Source organism: Cimex lectularius, unplaced genomic scaffold (assembly GCF_000648675.2).
Source record: "Cimex lectularius strain Harlan isolate CLEC.00 unplaced genomic scaffold, Clec_2.1 scaffold265, whole genome shotgun sequence".
Taxonomy (NCBI): Eukaryota; Metazoa; Arthropoda; class Insecta; order Hemiptera; family Cimicidae; genus Cimex; species Cimex lectularius.
Window position 1 is genome coordinate 45,667 of NW_019392812.1, and position 19,127 is coordinate 64,793.

A 19,127-nucleotide genomic window follows, 5' to 3' on the forward strand; every position below is an offset into this window, starting at 1 on the left:
GGTACATTTATTTGAGAGGGTTGGCCACCTTGACTGGTTATTATCAACCTCCCTGGACCTGTAACCTGACACTGTCCGGCCTCGAAGATAAGCGAAGATTTTTCGGGCCGTTCTTCTATTTTTCCCCTACGGGTCCAATTCTCACATTTTCTTCTTCGGAATCAGAAGAAAAACCGCGACAATGTCATTGACTACTTCGTCAAACGGGAACGGCCTCCTCCTCTACCTGCACAAGTACTCGTTTTACGCCCAGAAGGTAATTAATTTTTTTTTATTAATTAAGACATTTAGTGAAAAAAAATTGATCGATAACCTTCGCGGTCTCTTGTCGATTTTCTTTTTCATTTAGTGTTGTTTTTAAAAGAATTGCTCTTCCGAAAGGAAGAAATTGGAGGTTGGATGACTTTGCTTTTTTCCCATCGTGTAATCCATCGAATGACAAACCACATCCCAACTGGTTGCTAATTCGATAGATTAAATACTGCCAATTGAAAGATTTCTTTTAAAAAGAAAGAAATTTTATGTTACTCGATTCACAAGCATACTTTTATGCATACTCAATCTTTTTATAGTATGGAGGATTTCGATAAAAATTTCATCGTATCGCACTACAGGAAGGTTATAAATGAGGATAGTGATGTCAACCTGGGTCTCGGACATATAAGAGGTGACAGCGTTTAATAACGTTAAGAACATTACATGATGTATATTACATATTGGGTTGTCCGGAAAATAATGCAGGATTTTGGTATTAAACAAAAAAAAAGAAACTAGTTACTTTAAAGCAATGTTCTTTAATCAAAATAATNTACAAATGAGTAATCCTGTAAACGTAAACAGAATATTTTATATAGATTTTTTTTAATGAAAACTTAAAATCCTGCATTATTTTCCGGACAACCCGATATATACATGTTTATTTGCTATTTTTCTAACTTGGTTCAATTACATTGTTCAATTGTTATTGCGTCCGATCTGCCTGCTTGACCTTGCAGTTTTTGCCCTTTTCACTAAATCAATAAATATTGACAAAAATACATTTTATTATTGTGCGTTGATGAATTTTTCTTATATTATTTAAGCTGATTAGAGGTCAAATTTTGATCATACAGAATAGTAGGTAAAGTATGATATGGTAAGTTATCAGTGATGGTCGGTTTTTTTGTGCGAAACTTTTGAGCCATGTTGACTTTGTTACTGTCCTTTCGTAAGGTGTGAATACGGCGTAGAAAGGGTTTTTCTCGCAGTTTGTGTTCCACGAGTTGATACCTAGGACGACGCCCTCGCAGATGATGGGCGCGCCGCTGAATTCAATGCACGGCTTGTTTCCAAAATGGAATCCGCCGCATACGATCTTGTTCTTGATCGTGCAGAACTTTTCTTCCTGCTTGCACAGCTTTTCCTTGCATGCACTGTCCGTTAACAAGTGTATGTAGATGAGCTTCTGAGACGGGTTGTCGATAATGTTGAGGTCCGTGTCGTCATCCCATATGACGCTTTGGCACGTCCTATTCTCCTCGGCGAGCTTTACGAGCCTGTACGACAAATATTCGCTGAAGAAGAAATTTGTTGCCTTCACCTCGCCCGTGTTGTTCATGAGAGGTGTGAGTGACACATGACTGTTTAGTATGAACCTGGAATCGCTTTTGAGGATGACATACCCACTGTACCACTTCACCTTCCAAGAGCACGCGACATCAAAATTGTCGATGAATTTTATCTGCCTGAACTGGTACGTGTCGTCTTCTACATTCGGGTTGAGGCTATTTGTGCCCGCCACTATGGCCCAACCTTCATAAACATTGTGCTCATTCAACGGTGCCTTTTGAATGGCTTCGCCGCAACTGCAGCTCGTGATGTGGTGTAATTCTGTGATGAGGTACCCTCCGAATACTTCTTCGATCTTCGGCCCTTGGACGCTGATTATATAAGGGAACTCGTCCTTCGCCACATCTCTTATCCCATTGAACTCCAGCGTTATACATTTTGACAAATTCAACAAAGTGGCTGTTATTAAAATCCAATACAATTTCATAATAAAACACTATCAAACACATGATTTTTACCAGAGAAAGGATGATTTTTTTATTAAAAAAAAAAAAATATTTTCGAAAAGAAAATTCTATAAAATACTTTAATGAACATATTGCTATGCATTAACATTATATTTGAGTTATATTACCCATTACCCTCACAATTTATTATAGTAATTATTCGGAGATCGTGAGATGCGGTTTGGACGTAGGTTGTAGAAAAATATTTTTTTATTGTGCCAACGTTTTGATCTTTATTGAGATCATCTTTAGGGCTCAAAGTGTTTGTTTTACGTGTAGATGTGTCATTCTTGTGCACTCTCAGCACGACTCACAAGAATGACATCTACACGGAAAACAAACACTTGGAGCCCTGACAATGAACTCAAAAAAGATGGAAACGGCACGATTAAGAAAATGTCTTTCTAAAACCTACTTCACACCAGACCGCATCTCACGATCTCTGAATAATCATTGACTAACGGTCACTAAACACAACACACTGTATTATAGTATTTTTTTAATGTTAAACAACATTACCAGCAATTGACTAATTTAATTAATTATTTTTAAAATAACCTTGGAACCTTCTATGGAAGGCCATAGTATTTTTAATCACAATATTCCTGATGATAATGCCATCTTGTGCACCGCTCCCTTTCCTCTCTTCGGCCCAGAATACAACACCGAATTAGTCAAAACAGCCTGGTTTGAGGTAATTTGGGATCGTCATTTTAGTATAGGTTCGAGTGGAGATACACCGGCCAAATCAAACATTTTGCTTGCTTCAATCTACTCCAAGCATAATTCCCTGGTATTGTTTCATAAGTCCCAGTTTGCTTTGAACATTACCAACAACAGATACATGTAATATGCATTTGTTTAACTCTCATGCCTCTATCTTTGAAAAAATGGCACTTGGTGCTATTGATAAGATTGCAGACCCATTGATCCAGAACAAAGCCAAACAAGCCAGAAAACCCACATGGAATTTCATACATGTTTAATTCTAGACATAGAGAAATTGTCAGAGGGAGGAAGCAAAAATTTAAACAGTTTTAAATGAATTAGCCAGCTAGAAGAGCAAGAAATGCATTACATGACCCTTTCAAATAATCCAAGAAAAAGCACCACTTCATCAAAAGCCTTGCCAAATTATGGTGCCAGTACATCGAAATATTTATGATTGACAAATATATAATATTGTAACTTGTCACATAATCAGACTGCACACCAAAAAGGAATCTTCACTGTGACAGTTCACAAATGACTAAATATGTTTTGCCTGCAGTGTGGTTTGATATTCCGGTCATATTCAGTCACAATGAAACATTTTACTTCAGTTTGCTTAAACAAAAATGGCTGATCTGATGTGTTTTGGGCCTTAAGGAAATAATCCGCCATCATTCTCATTCCTAACATTATATCCCTCCTAATCTTTTCACTCTTTTTCCCATGATAACAAAAATCCTTGAAAGACTCCTTTTTAGCATATATCACAGATTCCCATAAAATCATAACTCCTCACCAATTCGGATTCTGTCTTTGACATTCCACGATCAGGCAAGTTTCATTCTTTGACAGACCATTTACTCCAGTCTGGAGAACAAGAAGTATTGCTTGGGTGTGTTCAATGTAGCACAGCCTTTCAAGGTCTGGCACTCAGCATCCTTCTATAACCTTAAACGATTTTTACATTCTTGGCATACCTGAATATGATGATAATTGATAGACAAATCACCGGCCACTGAATAAATAAAGGAAGCATGTCTGACCAATAAAAACCAGTCAGAAGAGGTGGACCAGGACATTACAACACAATATCTCATGAAATATTTTTCGTACCTTATAAGTTAATTAAATTAGGAAATTTAAAAAAAGCCTGAAAATTCTGATAGATGAAACAATCGATGAAGTAAATTAGGAAATGCACAACTGCACTAGTGAAAGTAGGTGAACCAGAAACGCTAGAGATGATTGAAAAACATTTAGAGTTCAGTTCAAACCCATGTAGCAATAAAAATTCCCATAAATATAATTTACTCGGCACGTTTACAATTGTAAATTAGTTGTCCAGTTGTTCGTCATTCCAAAATCTTATGACTTCTATTCAATTTAGATACTTACAACTATACCTAGACAGCAGACTGATGTGGAAACCTCACACAAGACTTAAGTGACAACAACGGAAGACTTGGACAGCTACAAATTTTTTTTAAGGAAATCATCAAAACTCTACTAACTCTGTACAAGGCGTTTTGACCATTTTGGACTCATGGAGCAGAACTGGGTTTCCGCCAAGCTAGCTAATCTCCAGAGCTTCCAATCAAAAGTCCTCAGACACTTGCTATCCACAATGATCGCCTTGTGACCTTGGTTTTCCAGTGTCCTCTGCAGTGCTTTTAATCTGGGGGGTGATGAACCATAATTTTTTTACAGCTGTTCATTTTGATCTATCTTCACTTGTTAGGTTTGTCAGATGTATTTCGACGTTTTGCCAATCTAATTATTGTTTTTATTTTATAATCCTAACCAAGTTTTGATTATGCATACATTTTTATTACATTTTTCACATAGTTTTGGGGGATTTTCTTTTTAGGTCACACTCGCCCTCCATGAGAAGAAGCTTCCCTTCAAGAGTGTGGTCATCGATATAACAAAGGGCGAACAGTATGACCCCGAGTTTCTCAAGATCAACCCACGTGGTGAGGTCCCAGCGTTGAGGGATGGAGTCAAAGTCATCCCGGATTCGGCCAGAATCATAGATTACCTTGAGGACAACTTCACAAACAGTAATAATTAGCGAGTAGTTAACACATTTTACATAATGCTTAGTCAATTGGCTGTCAAGGTTCATTAACGCCAAGTCGAAGAGAAAAATAATTCTATTTAATTTATTTGTGAACGTTTCAATTTCAATATTAAATTTTAGATGAACATCCGAGGTTAACGCCAGTGGACAGTGCCGAAAGGCAGAAGATGAAGCAGATGCGCGAGTTGATCGACCGGATCCCGGCTAATTCGGTGACGATGGGATCGTTCTACCACACGGAGGACGTGTGCGGTCCCAAGCTGCCGTTCATTAGGCCTATCCGGTTGTTCATGAAAGGTGAGTCATCCTCGTAATCCGTCAAGCACAGATACATTACCTCCTGTCTTCAGCCGGGTTTGAAAAGACTTCAACGAAGCTGCGCAAGCTCGCCGAGGCCCAGCCTGAATACAGGGACGTACTTCTGCAGAAGGCGCAGGAGCACGATTTGACCTATGCGACGGTGACGAACAAGGAGAAATTCAAGGACCTACTCTCGACAGTCGACGACACCCTCGACAAAGTTGAAGAACAGTTGGAATCACAAAAAGGTACTTTGTACATTTTGTATAAATTATGATTTTTCTTCTCATTTGAAATAAATCAAGTCCGGTTTGATTAAACATGGTCATCAATCATGGTAACATAGTACGCTCACTTTCTTTGGCACCACCTTGAAAACTTGCTGAAAAATAAAATTCCTTTGATGTTAATAATCATGATGCTCACTGGGTTGTGGTCTACTGTTGAATAGTAAATAACAATTTGTTAACAGAAATCTTTGAATTATCAATCTTAAAAAAATCCCATGTGTTTTTTTTATTTAATGTTTAGTTAAACTAGTGCTTAGGTTTTTATTTTTATTTTATTTTTTTTTAAAGTAGTTTTCAATTTTTTTTTTTTTTTAACATGGCTCTAAATTCTTGGTGTGTAGTATGTGTGGCTGTTTTGGAATGGTCTCAAAGGTAGCATGGAAATCGTTTGGCTTTTAATACAGGTCATTATACTTTTTAAGAACAAATTCTTGGAGATGGGCCCAATCGAGGGCAGGTCAATACTGACAATTGCCAAAAAGCTAGCTTCGGTCAACAAAATATTGCAAAATGTCGAAAACAAAAACATCGTGGGTAGAGGCGAGGCTGCACTTGTCCATAAAGTACAACAGTTGATAAAGAGCGTTGAAGCGGATGGGCCGATTGGTCTGCCTCATTTCAATGCTCTTCTTGCAGTCCTCGGTAAACCCCTGCGTGTGCTTGATCCGCACGGTAACACCCAGTTCCAACTCGGAAAGAGTCTGTACAAAGACGAGATCCAGTTAAAATATGTCCCGGGTGATATTACCGGCCATTGGGAGTCTCCATCTTGGATAGCAAAATCACAAAATAAAACGACACATAAGAACAATTGTATTTTTGAAGCTATTGTAGAACAGTTGGGCCAAGGGGATGTAGATAATTTAAGAAAGATGACTTTTAATAAACTATGCAAAAATTCTTCCAACCTGACGAATATAATCGAAGAGATTTTGTTCCTTGAGGAGTACGATGTTACCTCTTTGATGTATGGCGGGGCAAAGTATAATGGCAGGACACCCGACGATGCAGGTCAAATATTGGACCAGAGCCAGGGCAACTACCCTCACGGGGGTAAGAACATGGGCCACCCTCGTGCCCATGTGTCCAACCCACACGGTGATGGTGTAGAACAATATTCGTTGCCTTTCCCCGTTTCGAAGCATAAATCTGGCTTTTTCACCGTCGAGGACCAGAACAGGGCGGTGCACAGTGCTCTCAAATCGAATGAGGGTATACAGGCCATGAAGAGGCTCAATGACGGTTCAGTCAAGGACGATTTTGATCACAATATCCGTGGCCTCAACCTCAAAATGGGCAAGTGGGCTCGTGGCGAGATGTTCGAGGAGTCAGATGCCAACAACACGAAAGTCGTCATCATGCATAAACAGGGCCAAGCCAAGAATCCAGACGCAGATGTTTTCATACTCACATGCTATCCCACACATTAAACACAAAAGACAAACACCTTCTTCTGTGGTTATTTGTCACAATTGTGAGACAAGTCATGTTCCACAAAGCGATGAACCTTGAAGCTTTATCATCTCAGATCATCAGCAACACCAACTGGCGGGCCAGGATGATCAGAGATGATCAAGCTACAATTTTTTTTTTTTTTTTTTTTTTTTTTTTTTTTTTTTTTTTTTTAAATACTAGGAACTGTAGGAGTTCCCTCTTAGCACTGCACGTCTACACATCTTACTGTACTTCTTCCTAGCTCTATTTTTGTGGGCTCACGGCTCGCAACACGTGTGTGAATTGAGCCCTCGGTGTGCTGGTGTTCTTCCATTGAAAAAACTCATTTTTAAAGGGGCTGGGACCAAATTCAGTGCCACTGGGATCTGATCCAGCCCTAGACCTATTGATGAATGCCCTGACAATTTTCATTGCGACTACTGGTCCTCTTAGGCATAAAAAAAACCCAGAGGCAATGGTGGGAATCAAACCCATGACATGGGATCTACTGGCCGAGAGTCTCACACCTTAACCATTCGGCTACCTCGGTTCCCCAAGATTTGACCTTAGTATTATAGATGTTTGGATGTTTTATTTATGGTTATTAACATGCTCATTCAATGAGAAGTAATTAATTATTTTTTAAATCTTTATAAATTTACAGATCACTTATTATTTATTTATTAAATAAATAAGCAAAACGTTAAATTTAAGGTTAATGTGTAGAGATCAGTGACTGTTAATCGATAGTTATTCAGATATTGTGAGATGCGGTCGGTTTAAGGTTAATTTCATAAATGGGACAACCTAACTGATTAAGTAATAGTTTATCCAAAATGCAGTGGAGAAAATTGTAGGTGAAGAAATTAAGGATAATCATCTTGTATAAAAATTCCCTCTGTGACCATAAACCCTTGCCACATAAAAACGCTTACAACTTCCAAAATGTTGAGACTACAATAAATCCAATTACACCATTTGAAAGAGTGCTAAATTTGCTGTAAGATACTTCTATTTGCAACAATCTGAATGACATAAAATGTTAGCCAATATCAGTTGGAACATGTCAAAATTAGAAAAATTTGTATGTAGTAAGATAGTGAAAAGCTGAAACAACCTAAATTTATGAATATCTTCAAAATAGAGAACTTTCTGAAAATTTTCTCCTGAGCATTTTTTGCTCCAAACCAAGAGTAGAATCGATTCCCTGAGTTTCGTCAGAAGGAACTGGGACACCCTGTATACGAAAAAGGCAAATCCACAAAGACTGCCCTAAATAAATTAGTAGAACGTATTTCATCATTGGAGATTAAAGAAATATCACTCTGCTGCTTCATGGCTATAACACCTCTTATAAATCCATTAGAATGTCTGTGCAAGGAAAAGGTAATAGACTCACCGACTACCAACAGGATATTACCAATACTAACGTCGGAAAATAAGCGCTGAAGTTGGTCACGAGGCTATACAAATAGCACCTATCCAAGGAGGGGGGAAAATTCTGGAAAGAATTAAAATAAATGAGATGACTATAAAACAGTACCTGAAAAAAATGAGAAAAACTTTGACGCACCCTTCCAAGTGGAACCTACTTTCGACAAGTTGGCACGCTTCTGCAAGTCCTGTGGTTCGGAGCTCTATCCCCTTCTCTTCCGTAAATACTGGCGTGTTCTAGCAGTTTGCTTATTAATTAGATTCCGCTGCAATATATATATGCATAAATACATATATATAGTAAAGACTTTTATTTACATATACATATCATAAAATAAATTATAACGTCCTGCGAATTTTGTTCATAAAAGACATATGCAATGCCATCTGAGGTGTTGTTAGTTTAAGAACAGTAAATTAAATAATTACATTAAAGAAAAAAGTATGAAACATCCGCTACAAAAGTACAAAATAAAACAAATAAGCTAATAAATAAGCAACTACTTTCCATATAATGTTAACAATAAAAAAAAGTATATATGAGCATTACTCAATAATATTTGACTAATTCGTGAGCGCATAAATATCAACAATTACTGCAAATATCAACCATTTCTATTCTTAAAGCCCATGCTCGCTGTAGTTTCCATTTAGATATTCAATGAACTATTGTTCAGAGAAAGTTTGTGCACTTTTAACACTAAGCCTTATGCGTCCATTAGAAACTGCTTCCGTCCGTACAATTTAATTTCTGTTCATTTTTTTTAAGTCCTCTGGGAAATCTGTTTTCTACTCCATGGTCAGCAGACGATGATTCACCGGACAATTTTATATTATGCAAATTATGCCTTTTTATGAAATTTTCGACCCAACCTTTGCTAATCTGGAAGTCAAACAACAATGCAGAATCTTTGTTAATTTTAAATAATTCAAATAATTTTTAAACTTTGTCTCTTATCAGTGAAGAACACACTTCTGGGACATATCCTTAAATTTTTTTTTCTAACCATCCCTAACCTGCGACCGACATTATCATGTTCTCCTATTTCGGTAAAGAGGGGGAAAAACATTGAATCATAGTGGGGGATGTTGATTTTTCTTAAAAAAATATTCGTTCAACTTATAGAACCAGTTAGGGATTTCTAAAAAAGCAATTTAAAAAAGCTTGAAATTTTTTTGGTCGCGCGAATGATCAAATACATAGGTCAAGAATGTGAAATTTATTCTCGCAACAAGTGAATGTCACGAATGTCAATTCTGCGATTGTTGACGGATTACTGTACACATATTTCAGGTTTTTGTCAATAAGAAAAATACAATGTACGGTAATATACATAAAATTTAGTCCACACAGGAAAACTACAAACATTAACAGCTATACACCTATGCATGATATCGAAACAAATGAGAAAAAATCATTAGAGTCTAAAAAAGATAAAACAAATTAAATTCAACAGGTAGAATTAGACGGTGTTGAATCAGTGAAGTTTGCTCTTTCAGCTTTCTCAAAGAACATTGTTATAGGGGCTGGTTTGTCAGTTGCTGGAGAGAGAGTCTATTGCTTGAGTTAGCAATCGTGTTAATTGAATCATATTCCATAATTTTGTCTTTCTACTTTTGAGCTAATAGAATTTTTTTTTCTGTTGTTCATTCCTGCTTTTCTTCTTCATTCATTTTATTCTCTTCTTCATACCCTTCTTTGGTCGATTGGATGAGTTCTTCTCATTCTTAATTGGTGAGCTGTCAACCACGTATAAGTGAAAGTGTTGATGAGATTCTATTGTACTGGATTTATCTCTATGTACCTGCCTAGCAAATTGAAGGTATATGCGAATAACTGCATAAGTGGTGGCACAATAATCGACACCTACCCAAATTTGTGCTAAAAACTAGATAAGTCTTGGTGCATAATCTGATAAGTAGTAAAAGTCAAGATTTAATTAAATTAATTACAAAGCCTATTAACTAGGACAACTACATTGGATTTGATGAAATATGAACACAAAAACTGAATCTGTGCCAAAAGTTTAAATTTTAAAATTGCAATCCTGAAAAATTATGTTTTTTTGATGTTGTGTTTTTATATTTAGTTTACGGTAGGATTTTGTACTTAGTTTTGGTGCAACTAATGGCTGATATATGTAATTTGGCAACTTTTGGGAATTATTTTTTTTTTTTCACAGACAAACAAGGATGGCTGATCAACAAGGATTTCACAGTGGCTGACGTCGCTCTCACAACACTCCTATACAGGCTCGATGTAATCGGGATGTCTCACCGGTTTTTCCATGACAGGCCGCAAGTGTCTGCATACCTGGGACGTGTTGCGAACCGAGATTCGTACAAGGCGACGTTCCCGGGCCTCTTTTACCACTTCAAGGCTCTTTTAGGCTTCAAGGTACTCGGAGCTTCGATTGCGTTTTGCGCTGGTCTATTAATCGCCGGATATTATGTCTGGCGCAGGAAGAACTGACGCCCCTCCGTCCCCCCTGTGAAACCGATCTCTTTTGTAAATAATTTGTAGATGATCCCTTATGAATTATGATGTTTAAATAACAATTTCCATTTTTTATGGAAGATGTAAATGTTTATTTTTTGTTTTAGTAGTTTATTTTGTAGTTTTAATTCAGCTTTTTTTTTTCTGCCCCTCGGATGATATATATTCGTGTACAAACTCAGGGATATATTTTCAAGCATTTTATTGCGTAATAAGTCTTCCATCGTAATGACTGAATATGTGATCTTTTTATTTTTGTAAAAATTGTGCTTGAAAATGAGGTTTCCTTTTAAAAAAATTTCATTCCTTGTTTTATTATTTGTTTCCCCCTCCCGCTGTAAGAGATTGGTGAATTTTTGCACGTACAAACCCCCTGCCTTGTCCAGTGCCTTAATAAATAAACAAATATATAAAACTATTATAGAAAATTTATCAATAAAACGCTCATTTTGGTTTATTTTGTTGTAGTAAAAAATGGAAAATGAGGACAGGTGACTCTGGGCCAGAGGTCTTCTATGGATTTTTATATAGATATATACGCTTAAAAAAATTGTTTAAAGCAAATAAACAGAAAATACGCACCCTGTAGATAAAACATTTTGTTTATTTCAGACTATGCGTCTTTCATGTATTTTCTTTGGGTAGGATGTTTTTCTTGTTCATCAGGTTTTTCTAGCGTCTCCCTACGCACCTTGGGAGTGTTTTATCGTTGTGTAATTATAAATAATTAAACAAGGTCAATAAAATTGTCTGATTAGTTAGAAATAGTTCGTTTTATTATCCTTGTTTTGCATTGACTTTATTGACGGGAAATGTCAATAATTGATCTCTTACTCTTTCATCTATCCTAAGTTTTATTATGTATCTTTAAAAAAATTGATTTTTACGATTATTCCATGGTAATATTCACCATGATTTTTTTTTTTTTTTTTTTTTTTTTTTTTTTTTTTTTTTTTTTTTTTTTTATATGAACTTGCATATTAGCCAGAGTACATATTTGTTTCATCATATATGTATATATCTGTAATTGGGAGGAAGGGTAGCGTGAAAAAATGCCAGGGCGATAGTGGGAATTGAACCTACAACCACAGGGTCTATCACGTCAATCACTCTGCTACTCTGGTTCCCCCACCATGAATGTATTCAAATATTGTTAATTATTGTTTTTCAAAGAAGGCAGTTTGGACATAACCAAAGAAAACAATTTATTTGCATTGTCTTAATTTTACAAGTTAGAAAACATTAGGTCTAGAAAATGATTTGTGAATGAACTTTTCGATGGACCGAACTTTTCGATGTTCATAGTTTGGAGTTTTATTGATGACCCATGAACTCGTTGATGAGGTTTCTTTAGACAGTGATCCATCATAATACAACGAATATGATGATAAAAACAAGAAGACAACATATACATCTGCAATTGAACAAAATCGCAATCAAAAACAAGTATTTGAGACAAAAAACATAAAATACAAAAACAAAGAAATTCAAGAACACACTAAACACACAGTATGATAACATATACAATAATATATTGAAAATTGTATATACACCTATAATTGAATGAAATCACAAAAAAAAACAAGAATTAAGACAATCCTAACTGAATAAATCCAACAAAACAAAGGAATTAACATACAACTGTAAAACACAATATATAATTTTTTTAAAAATTGAACAATAATTAAGATTAGAAGTAAACTACAATCTTAATTATTTACACATATAATATACAAATTTTCCATAAAGTTAGGAACATATTACAATAAATAATTAAAAGTATAAATAAACGATAAAAATCATTTGGTATGATGTATAAATTTTGCGTAGATACGATTAAGCCATCAATTGTAAATGATAACATTTCCAAGATTCATCATGCATTTATTGACCTTCACAACCACTTTTTAATTTTGATTGCTTATGGGTATATTTTGGGTCCAATACTGGTTCCTTTTTCAAGGCTTATAGGCTGGAATATAGGCAATAAAAAGTAAATAGAAAAAAAGAGGTTCAGTCCCCCCACCATGTGATGAATTAAAATTAGTACACAACATCCAAAATAAAGTGAAAAGGCGTTTCATTCCAAGGAATTAAAATGAATTGTAATATTTTGTATCCTAGGTAAGTCTGGTACTGGTTTATTTCCATGGTAGACAATAATTGCTTGTATTTTTATAGGAGTAATTTTGAAGAAATTATGCTTACTTCACTCAGCTATAGATGACATTTAAAATTATTAATGGAAAGAATTATTAGGCTACATAGTAGCATGTAGGTGAAATAAATGAAGAACATATCATTGAAGTACTTGGAAAATTAAAGAGGGCCCAAGATGGGCTATTGCAAAACGAATACGTTCTTCATTAGTTGGACAGTGCTCTCTGAGAAGATAAAATAAAAAATACCATATATTGGAATAAGGTGATCAAATGTTTCAAAACACCGATCAGATCTACTTATTATTTGCATCTAAAGATGATAATTAAATGTAAAGACTGCTTTTGCATTTTTTGTGCAACTCCATATTTGTTGATATATTTAAATAAATAATTCCCTGTGTGCATTAACATTGACGGCTATTAACCATGATGGCCGATCTGGATTTGTGGAGGATCACCAGAGTTTTTCTGTTCGAATTCGCCTGGGCGTCTTTCTTCTCGACTAACCAGTTCTTGTACGCCTGCTTTGACGTACATGGGATTATAGACTAATCAGTTTGTTCACGCCGACTTTGACGTACGTGGGACCATAGACTAACCAGTTTATTCACGCCGACTTTGACGTACATGGACCATAGATTAACCAGTCCGTCCACACCCAATTTGACGTACAACGGACCATAGACTAACCAGTTCGTTCACCCAGGTTGACGTCATAGGCCAATAGATTACCAAGTTGGTTCACGCCCACTTTGACGTACATGGAACCATTGACTAACCAGTCCGCTTACACCCACTTTGACGTCATTGGACAATAGGCTAATCAGTTTGTTCACGCCGACTTTGACGTTCATGGGACCATAGACTAACCAGTTTGTTCACGCCGACTTTGACCTTCATGGGACCATAGACTAATCAGTTTGTTCACGCCGACTTTGACGTACATGGAACCATTGACTAACCAGTCCGCTTACACCCACTTTGACGTCATTGGACAATAGGCTAATCAGTTTGTTCACGCCGACTTTGACGTTCATGGGACCATAGACTAACCAGTTTGTTCACGCCGACTTTGACGTTCATGGGACCATAGACTAACCAGTTTGTTCACGCCCACTTTGACGTACATGGGACCATTGACTAACCAGTCCGCTCAGTTTGTTCACGCCGACTTTGACGTTCATGGGACCATAGACTAACCAGTTTGTTCACGCCGACTTTGACCTTCATGGGACCATAGACTAATCAGTTTGTTCACGCCGACTTTGACGTACATGGAACCATTGACTAACCAGTCCGCTTACACCCACTTTGACGTCATTGGACAATAGGCTAACCAGTCCGCTCCCACCCACTTTGACGTCATTGGACAATAGGCTAATCAGTTTGTTCACGCCGACTTTGATGTACATGGGACTATAGACTAACCAGTCCGCTCACACCCACTTTGACGTACATGGGAACAGACTAACCAGTTTGTTCACGCGACTTTGACGTACGTGGGACCACAGTCTAACCAGTTAGTTCTCGCCTACTAGAATGTGTATTGAACCATAGACTAACCAACGAAGTCATACCTATATCGACATCATTGGACAATACATTAACATGTGTAAGATGTGGACGAAAAAGATCCACATTGTCTTTCGGCACAAAGTGACTTCCAGGGAACAAATACCCATCTAACTAGGCCTTTTTTGAATTTCACTCGTTTGGGCTGACCGAATTATCTTTGCATGTCAGGAGACTAGTATTTTTTTACGTGTACTCGGTTTTAATAGGTTTGACTGCATCCAGGAAGGAGATGGAGGACATACGCCTCTGCCTCTCCGATGATATTTAGGGCAAAGCGGCAGAGAAATTAAAACGAGATTTAAAGAACACTTGCCTAAATCGAACAAATTTTCTGAATTTAACGACCATCTAAATGAAACAAAAACATTTTCAATTTAACTTTACAAACAACTGTTACACGGTGTCTCTGAAGGGAGGGACTTGATTGGTTTGAGAAATTGGAAATAAAAAAAAAATTAAAATTAAGTGGAGATAAAGGCATAAATAATGTAATAGATTTTGATTTATATCCTGTTTTAAACATGTACCTAAATAATATATGATATACAAATTAATCCCTATTTTACAATTATTTTCTTCCAGTTTTTATTACGGTAATGCTAGTTATGTAATTCATGTTTTTCGTACGTTCAAATTTGGGCAGAATTAAAACCAGTTTCTCATTGTCTCAGTCCAGAGACGTGTTTGTATTTCCTTCTACCTGATGATGAGCTTGCTTGGAATCTGGATCTTGTAAACGACAAAATTGTGTAAGTAGAACCATCATTTACAAAAAATGAAAAAAGGACATCATTGCCGCCTTGCTTCCTAACTGAGAATCAATTTGACTATATACAAGGTTATTCAACAGTATACAATATTTGTATTTTAACTAATATTATTAATTTCAAATTTCTCCAAAAGGGACAAAAACCTGTATTGCTTTTTTATAGAGTTTCATTTACTATTAATCATAACCGGTTAATGTTAAAACAATAATAAATATTTCGTGTAAATTTATCAGCATTTTGAAAAAATTGTATTTCGCGGTTTGTTCCTCTGTAAGAGGTAAAAATGACATTTCTCAATTTTTTCCAGTACTGGTAAGGCAAGGCTGCCTTTTAAGCCCCATACTTTTTTATTTGTACTTAAACGATTGGCCATTGATCCTTGAAGGAAGAGTTATGGGCGGAAACACAAAACACTATTTGCAGATGTGCTTACAGCAGACAACCCAGTTGTTCTCCAATTGAATATTAACATGCTGGAAAAATATTGTGAAAACTGATCTAACTCTGAACTTAAAAAAATCTAATGTGATGATCTTCAGAAAAGGTGGTAGGCTGAAGTCAACCGAGAAATGGTTTTATAGAGGTTGTTAAAACATAGAAATATTTGGGAGTCACTGTGACACCTCGATTATCGTTTAATCATCACCTCAATGAAAAGGTTTCTAGGGCTAAGCTGGGTCTGAGCGGAATCTGGTCAATGTTTTTCTCACAAATAAGCCTTTTCTATAAAAATATCGGTTTATAATAGTATGTTACGACCAATAATTTGTTATGCAGTTCAAATTTGGGGCTATGAGGTTTTGAAAAGGTTTCAAAGGTATTTCATAAAAAAATTATTTTCTCTGCTTACAAACCCTCCTACTTTCTTGAAGAAGGAAGCAAATTCACTTGTTACTGCCAAGCTTTCGATCTAGTTTAAGGTAATCATCAGAGCAAAATTATCTTAAATATGTGTACAGATTGACATAGCTATGCAATCTGAGCACTTTCTTCTATATATAACCCTTTTGGAGATAGATAATTCAGTGTTTTTGTGTGACTCTGAATTGAATCTTTGTCAATTCAGGTGTTTGTTCAAGCTGAGAGGGGAATACTATTTCCCAGTTGCCCTGGTTAAGGAAGGATCCTCCCAGGGAAAGAAGTTCCATGTGCAATTTGAAGGCCATGGAGGATCTTCATAATTTCCTTTGTGAATGTCCTGTGCTAGTCGAATTTCTCCAGCTCTGCAAAGGAAGTAGCTCTCTGGGTCCAGCAATTGACAGAGATTTGACAAGCCTTCGCTCTGTAAACCTTTAATTACTTTTGCGAGAAAGGCCTGGGAATAGAGGCTTAATAAGGGAGTTTATTTACAAATTTTGCTGTCTATAGTTAAATTAGTATAATTTTTTTAGGTCCTAAATGAGGTGCTGTTCTTGTCGCATATTGGTGTTGTGGTCACAACAATTTCACACATCAATATGACACCACAAGAAAAGCACGACATTTTATGCCCTGAAGATGACCGGAATAAAGGTCGAAACATTGGCAAAAAATTTGAAAAAGGTGTTTTTCTAAACTACCTCATTCTTGACCACTCCTCACGAACCCAACAAATTGGTATATATTATTAGTTTTTGTTTTAAATATTATTTCCTAATCTCAAATTAAGTATTATTAGATGGAAAAAACTACGATTTTTAATTTAGATTATTTATGCATTTATTACGTTAATAATGTGTGGTGGTTAGTGACCGTTAATCGATAATTATTCAGAAATCGTAAGATGCGGTCTGGTGTGATGTAGATTTCAGAAAAACATTTTCTTTATCGTGCCAACGTTTCGATCTTTATTGAGATCATCTTCAGGGCCTGGAATTTACAAACATCGTTTAAATTTAACAAATTCACTTTTTTCCACATCCTACAAGTATTTGTTAAGTTTAAACGATGTTTGTAAATTCCAGGCCCTGAAGATGATCTCAATAAAGATCGAAACGTTGGCACGATAAAGAAAATGTTTTTCTGAAACCTACATCACACCAAACCGCATCTCACGATTTCTGAATAATTATGTTAATAATAATGTTAATTCCCTAGTTTCGCGGTCCGCTTGACCAATTAATATATTTCAATTAATCCAGGTTTTAAGTTGAGATAAAAAAGTCAGTGTCACGAGCGGGATTCGAACCCACGATCTTCGGCTAGATACGCCGCTGCTCTACCACTTGAGCTATCGTGACCTCAATCCACTCGGACACTAACTTCCCATCTCAACCCCACCTTTTTAAATTTTCCCTCCTTTTTGCCATTTTTGCCATGCTTAAAATTTATTGTAAATATATTGCAAACTGTTATCTAAGTTTAACAATTAATGTATTCTTCTTCTTCATTGCTGTCTTGCCTACTGAAGATTGACTCTGACGGAGCTAATGACAATAAGCTATGACAATTTAAGTAACTCGAACGAGGGTGGATTTTCTACTAAAATTTTTTCGCTAAGAAAATTGAAATTAACGATGATTTGTCATATTTCAGTGTAAAGAAATGATTTTGTTGCCTAACTTAAAATTAAGTCCATGCAGGCAGTGGATAAACCAGTGTGTTACTTGATGCGCTTAATCCGGTTTATTATACTGATAAAAGTCGAATTAACTCGACAAGCCCCCGTCGCTGTTCGATTTGAAATGGCCATTCGGTGGATGTTTCGGTTTATATTTAGCCCCGGGTATTTCTGGATGTAGGGTCAGCCGGGTAATAACTCGGTTTATTGTTTAATTCCCGGGGTTGAAAATCGTTTCGGGGTCGTGGCAATCTTACCAGCAATCTTGGAAGGTGTTACCAACAAACCAAAACCTGCAGAACTGTTTCATTTTCTGATTTTTGTTTAAAACAATAAAAAAATGTTATACTAGATATAAACCTGTCTGTCTCGTCATTTATGTTGTTGGAACAATGATGTCAAAGTGGGGTGTTCAAACAGATTGACTTTGCAGGTTGGGCGTGGTTTCCATGGATCGCATGAAAGAATTGGTTAATGTATCGTCCAGTGATGTCGATATGAGGGTGGCTTAGATGGTTAGCTCAATATACATTCAAAGTGGGTGTGAACAGACTGGTTAATCTATGGTCCTTGTACGTCAAAGTGGGCGTGAACGAACTTGGTAATCAATTGGCCTATGACGTCAACCTGGGTGAACGAACTGGTTAGTCTATGGTCCGTTGTACGTCAAATTGGGTGTGGACGGACTGGTTAATCTATGGTCCATGTACGTCAAAGCGTGCGTGAACGAAATTGGTAATCTGTTGGCCAATGACGTCAAACTGGGTGAACGAACTGGTTAGTCTATGGTCCCTTGTACGTCAAATTGGGTGTGGACGGACTGGTTAATCTGTGGTCCATGTACGTCGAACTGGGCGTGAAAGAATTGTTTAGTCTATTGTCCAATGACGTCAGAGTAATCGTGAAGAAAAATGTTCAATTATCCATTGACGTTTTACAGTGTGTGCACATAGATCTCGTCCACCTTCAGAGTGACCAGTCCGACCCATTTGAACTTTATCGGCAAATCAACGGATTTCGATCTTATTTCATTGACACTAGAGAAAAGCCACGTAGATAATCCAATATATATATATTTTTCTTTTATTTTAAAACAGTTAATACGTAAGTATTGACTGAAACAGTCTAAAGATCATACTTGGCTGCGAATTTATGTGGTTTTGAGTTTGATTTATGCTTTCTCTACAAAAAAAATAAATCATTTGCACGAGTTATATCCGACGGTCGGTGATAGATACAATTTCCGTGTCCTGATTGAACTCGGGCAGATACTATGACGGG

At 36.5% G+C, this 19,127-nt stretch overlaps 1 protein-coding gene across 2 annotated transcripts; it reads left to right on the top strand.

The window, feature by feature from the left end:
* The first annotated feature begins 41 nt into the window (after window positions 1-41).
* On the top strand, window positions 42-11,565 carry LOC106663174 (ganglioside-induced differentiation-associated protein 1). Of its 2 annotated transcripts, XM_014387809.1 has the most exons (6): window positions 42-256; window positions 4,633-4,825; window positions 4,966-5,142; window positions 5,196-5,393; window positions 10,487-10,701; window positions 11,269-11,565. In XM_014387809.1, the coding sequence occupies exons 1-6, from the start codon at window positions 182-184 to the stop codon at window positions 11,269-11,271; spliced, it is 861 nt and encodes a 286-aa protein (XP_014243295.1). In that variant the 5' UTR covers window positions 42-181; the 3' UTR covers window positions 11,272-11,565. The 2 variants fall into 2 exon arrangements, with proteins under 2 accessions (XP_014243295.1, XP_014243294.1); XM_014387808.2 differs by lacking the exon at window positions 11,269-11,565 and having other exon boundaries at window positions 10,487-11,103.
* Window positions 11,566-19,127: the final 7,562 nt, after the last annotated feature.

Bases quoted from the DNA above. Each gene is read 5' to 3' on its own strand.
- LOC106663174 (XM_014387808.2), top strand. From the start codon at position 182: ATGTCATTGACTACTTCGTCAAACGGGAACGGCCTCCTCCTCTACCTG. The intron at 257-4,632 runs GTAATTAATTTT...TTTTCTTTTTAG, and splicing joins ACTCGTTTTACGCCCAGAAG to GTCACACTCGCCCTCCATGA. The intron at 5,394-10,486 runs GTACTTTGTACA...TTTTTTTCACAG, and splicing joins ACAGTTGGAATCACAAAAAG to ACAAACAAGGATGGCTGATC.